Source organism: Dasypus novemcinctus, chromosome 3 (assembly GCF_030445035.2).
Source record: "Dasypus novemcinctus isolate mDasNov1 chromosome 3, mDasNov1.1.hap2, whole genome shotgun sequence".
NCBI lineage: Eukaryota > Metazoa > Chordata > Mammalia > Cingulata > Dasypodidae > Dasypus > Dasypus novemcinctus.
The window spans coordinates 95042346-95047301 of NC_080675.1; the positions used below are offsets into that span (position 1 = coordinate 95042346).

Sequence of the window (4956 nt, forward strand, 5' to 3'; positions counted from 1 at the left end):
ATGTATGCAATAAACACTTGGTTTTCATTTTATGCACTATATTTTTGGCATAAACTAACACCAGAGTTCTATTGCAGTTGGACACATCTTCATTTCCCATAGCATTTTTTCTGTGGCTCCACAGAAATACAAAAAAAAAAAGACACAAAAGGTTTAGTTTAAAATTTATGTCCTGGTATGAGGGAACATATATCTCTGTTTCAGACTTAGTTCTCAATCTGCACACACTTTCCTTTCTGTGCAGGTGAAACTTCCATACTGAATTTAAATTAAACACCTGGCAGCTATAAATCACTATACATTTAAAATAGTTTTTCTGAGTAAAAGCTTTAAATGAACACTCTAAGAAAAATTTCTAAAAAGTAAATTAATGCATGTTTACATAAGAGGTTGTTATAAATATTAATTGAAGCATAGACACATTGAGTTTGTTTAATTTAAATATTAACTAAGAGACTTGTCCTGCCCCAGTATATCTTCTTTCACAGATCTCTCTTTGCTAGTTCACTATCTGGTAAGCCCATTGGCATCTTTCCTTTGAAAAAGACAACAAAAAGGCCATTGTCTGCAAACCAGCAAATGATGTATAGGAAATATTTTGAAAGAAAGGAAGAGCAAAGAGAAGAAGGGAGAAGCATTCTCGAGAAATTTTTCATAAGCAGGGTGGAGTTGACTCATTAGTCTGGCAGAAAACCTGACTGAGGGATGATATAAGGTATTAGTGTGATCCATGATGGGAAAGAGGTAGGATAGAATGATGGGACCCAAGGACCAAAGAAAGAGGCTTCCTTGGGCTGGCCAGCCTGTGCATCAAGATAGTGGCATGAAGGAGGCAAGCCAGAGAAAAGAGGTTACCACAGACGCCTACCCAAGCTAGTACAGGACATCTAGGAGACAAAGCAGGAGATCACTGAGATACATTCTACTTAACACCCCAATTCTGCCTACCAACACACAAAAAAAAATCCTTATCAAAGTGCTGGTAGAGTGCAGAAAGTCCGGGACAATATTTAGGAAACCTGGGCTCTAGACTCAGTTATATTTCTAATTCTGTGTTACCTTGTACCATTTGCTTTAACTCTTTGGGCCTCATTTTCTCTATTAATAAAATGAAAAAATATAGATTAGATACACTATCTGGTCTTTTTAAGGACTGAGATCCTGTGACAATATAATGTACACATTTCCTATAAAAAATGATGATGCTTGGGTCAATGCCAGTCTAATTTTTTTAATTTTCAAGTTTGAAATAATTTCAGCTTATGGACAGTTGCAAAATTAAGAGAGAACCCATACAGAGAACTCCAATTGACCCTACCCACCCACATACCCACATTCACGAACTTTTAACATTTTGCCACATTTGCCATATTATTTATCTATGCATCTATCTAGCCAGTCATCTATTTATTTATTCATTTTCTAAATATTTGAGAATAGATTGTATACCTCATGCTCTTTAAACACATAATAATTTTATTTTCTTATTCTAAGAACAAGGATATTCACTCATGCAAGCACCTTAAGTGCTTTCATAAAGTTCGTGAAATGTAATATTAATATAAAGCTCTCAGTGTATATTTCAGCTTTTCCATATGCCCCAATAATGACCTTTTGGCCATTTGTCCTCCATTATTGGATCAAGTCCAGGATTATGTATTGCATTTAATTGTCATTGACTCCTAGTCTCTCTCTTTTATTAATTGTGGAAAGAAATATACAACATATGTTTCCTATCTGAACCACTCCCAAGCATACAATTCGGTGGGATTAATTACTTTCAAAATTTTGCACTACCCTTTTTACCATCCATATCCAAAACTTTCCAATCACCCAAACAGAAACCCTACACCTATTACAATGACAGCCTAAGTAATAAGAAAGTTAAACAACTACTGATTGGGGACCAATAAGTCAGACAACTGAAAGGACTTTGAAAAAGAGAAGTTGGGATAATCTAGTCATAACTACACCCTTGACCTTCAGTTTAACAGTGAACAAATCTGCCCTCAGCTGAAGGGTGGGGGAGAGGCAAGGTTCCCTGAGCCCTTTCTAGATTTTCCAAGACTTCCACAGTTTTATCCAGCCTCCCCTAAGGAACCATTCAAAACACAATCAACCATGTGGTGGAAGATGGACTGTGGCTAATAGTACAAATCATGAGAGTGTTCTCTATAACTGTAACAAATGTACAATATTAATACAAGGTGTTAATAATAGGGAGTGTATGGAATAAATATACCAAATATAAGCCGTACACCTGATTAGTTGTAATAGTCTGATGATGTTCTTTCATAATCTCTAGCTAATATTCCACAACAATGAAAGGTGATAGTGGAGGGCTTTTACATGGGAATTCTGCACATTATATATGATTGTTTTGTAGGCTCACACTTCTCTATTAAAAATATATAAAGTTAAAAAGTTAAAATTTTTTAATATTATTACCATCACTTATCAACTTGGTGAAAAGCTTCTGTCCTCTGAAAGCTAGGTCATTGAAATTATAGTTTCAGGGCATCATGGGAGAGCAAACACAGGAGCAAGTAGTTTGGGTTAGTGAAAAGTGCAATCAACAGGACAAGGCCCAGATTTGTGTAACCTTGTACAAATTACTTATTTGGAGGAAGGAAGGATCCTAATTTCTTTACCCATAAAATTTTATAACCTTAGGTTAAGCACTGTTATCTTACTACAAGCAGAGAGAAATTGCTCTCTCCCTCCCTCTCTCTCCCCTTAATAATTCAAGGTTGATTTATATCTCTTAATGAAACAATCTATTCTTTTATTCTAAAACTGTGTGCTTACCAACTACTATGTGCCCAGCATGACTTAAGATACTGAATGAACATTTTAAAAAGAAGTATAAGATATTTGGCCATAAATTTTAGATGGAGAGAAAATTCATAAATACTCAAGAAATTCAATGACCATACAATCAATATAGATATTAAGGGCTTTGTTTTTTTTTTCTAATTCTTGACAGGAGTGTCCAACAGAGAATGGAAGAAGCTGTCCTATTCAATCAAACTTCTGTAGTGACACATTTTAGGCTTACTGGTTTATCTGTAAATCAGAATGTGCAGGTGTTTGTGTTTGCCATGTTCCTTATTTTCTACATCCTTACTTTATTTGGTAACTTCCTCATTGTCACCACCATTATCTATGACCGCCGGCTCCATACCCCCATGTACTTTTTTCTCAGCAACCTGTCCTTTATCGATATCTGCCACTCTACTGTCACTGTCCCCAAGATGTTGGTAGACACCTGGTCAGAGGAGAAGTTCATCTCCTTTGATGCCTGTGTGACGCAGATGTTCTTCCTGCACCTCTTTGCCTGCACAGAGATCTTTCTCCTCACTGTCATGGCCTATGATCGGTACATGGCCATTTGCAAACCTCTGCAGTACATGACAGTGATGAACTGGAAGGTATGTGTGCTGCTGGCTGTGGGCTTCTGGACAGGGGGGGGCGTCCACTCGATAGCCCTGACTGCCCTCACCTTCAAGCTGCCCTACTGTGGTCCTGATAAGATTGACAACTTCTTCTGCGATGTCCCTCAGGTGGTCGAACTGGGCTGCACTGATACTTTCATCTATGGCATCCTCATCGTCTCCAACAGTGGGCTGATCTCTCTGGTCTGTTTTGTGGTCATCGTAGTGTCCTATGTAATCATCCTGTTAAATCTGAGACACCGAATCTCCGAGGGCAGGCGGAAAGCCCTGTCCACCTGTGCAGCCCACCTCACCGTAGTCACGCTGTTCCTGGGACACTGCATCTTCATCTATTCCCGACCATCCATTAGCCTCCCAGAGGACAAGGTGGTGTCTGCATTTTTTAGTGTTATCACCCCACTGCTAAATCCTGTCATCTATACCCTTAGAAATGAAGACATGAAGAATGGCATGAATAAATTAATAGGGAGAAAGGAAGGAAAAGAAGAAAAATGAAAATGTTTAAGCCCCTAGGATGCTTGGTGTTCCAAATCAAAGAAATATCTTGCAGAGACTGTTACATACAATATTTTTCAGGCTACATGAGTCATAAAATTAGCCTCTCCTTTAATATCTGACAATCATAGCAATAGTTATAATTTTTAATGTCTTCCAAATGCTAGAAATTGTTCTGGGCATTTTGCATCTACTTAATTCTCGTAACAATCCTGTGAAGTAGGTGTTATTATCCTTATTTCCAAATGAGGAGTCTGAAACTAAGAAAGAAAACAGACTACATGCCCAAGGTCACCCAGGTAGGCAATGATGAAGGCAGGAATTGAACCCAAGTGTAACAACAGCAACTCATGTTATTTTCATTATGCCAGTCTTCCTCTCCTTGATTTGTCTTAGGGTAATAACCAGGTCTAAACAAATCTTCAGATTTCTTGGCAGCCTATACCTACTTCATTTACTCAGACACTTACCTAAACAGTTTAGCAAACACTGGTAAGTCAAACAAACTGAGCTTGATATGATTTCTATGATTTAGAAGATTTCAAGTCATTGAAGTTATTGTTACCCACAAGTGGCCAAGCATTAGCCTAACATCAAAGCAAAGATATTGCTCAATCTTTTAACAAATAACTACTGAGCACTTATTATGTGCTGAGTACTAAGTTTGTAATAATAAGTAAAACTCCTCCATGGGGTTTACAGTCTAGTGAAGATTGAAAACAAAAATATAAGCAAGGAAATTGTGATTATAAATTGTGACAAATGCTATGAAAAAAAAAAAGAGCACAGTGCTGTTACAGAGTTACAAAAGAGACTGTCTTTAGATTTGGTGGTCAAGGACAGCTTCATTGAGAAAATGACATTTAATCTATGACCTGAAAGATGAAAAGGAGCCAAATGTGAGAAAAGTGAGGTGACAATATTGTAGGCAGAGGAAATAACAGGTGCAAAGTCCTATGTTGGGAAAGACCTAGGCTTGTCTGGAAATGAATAACCAGTGTGGTTG

The 4956-nt window shown here is 37.5% G+C and overlaps 1 protein-coding gene across 1 annotated transcript; it reads left to right on the top strand.

Annotated features, from left to right (window-relative positions):
• The first annotated feature begins 3002 nt into the window (after positions 1-3002).
• Positions 3003-3950, top strand: LOC101422025 (olfactory receptor 4E1-like). The gene has a single exon (XM_004482332.2). It carries the CDS (start codon positions 3003-3005, stop codon positions 3948-3950), a length of 948 nt encoding a protein of 315 aa, XP_004482389.1.
• The last annotated feature ends 1006 nt before the right edge of the window (positions 3951-4956 follow it).

Coding starts and splice junctions, on each gene's coding strand:
- LOC101422025 (XM_004482332.2), top strand. CDS start 3,003: ATGGAAGAAGCTGTCCTATTCAATCAAACTTCTGTAGTGACACATTTT.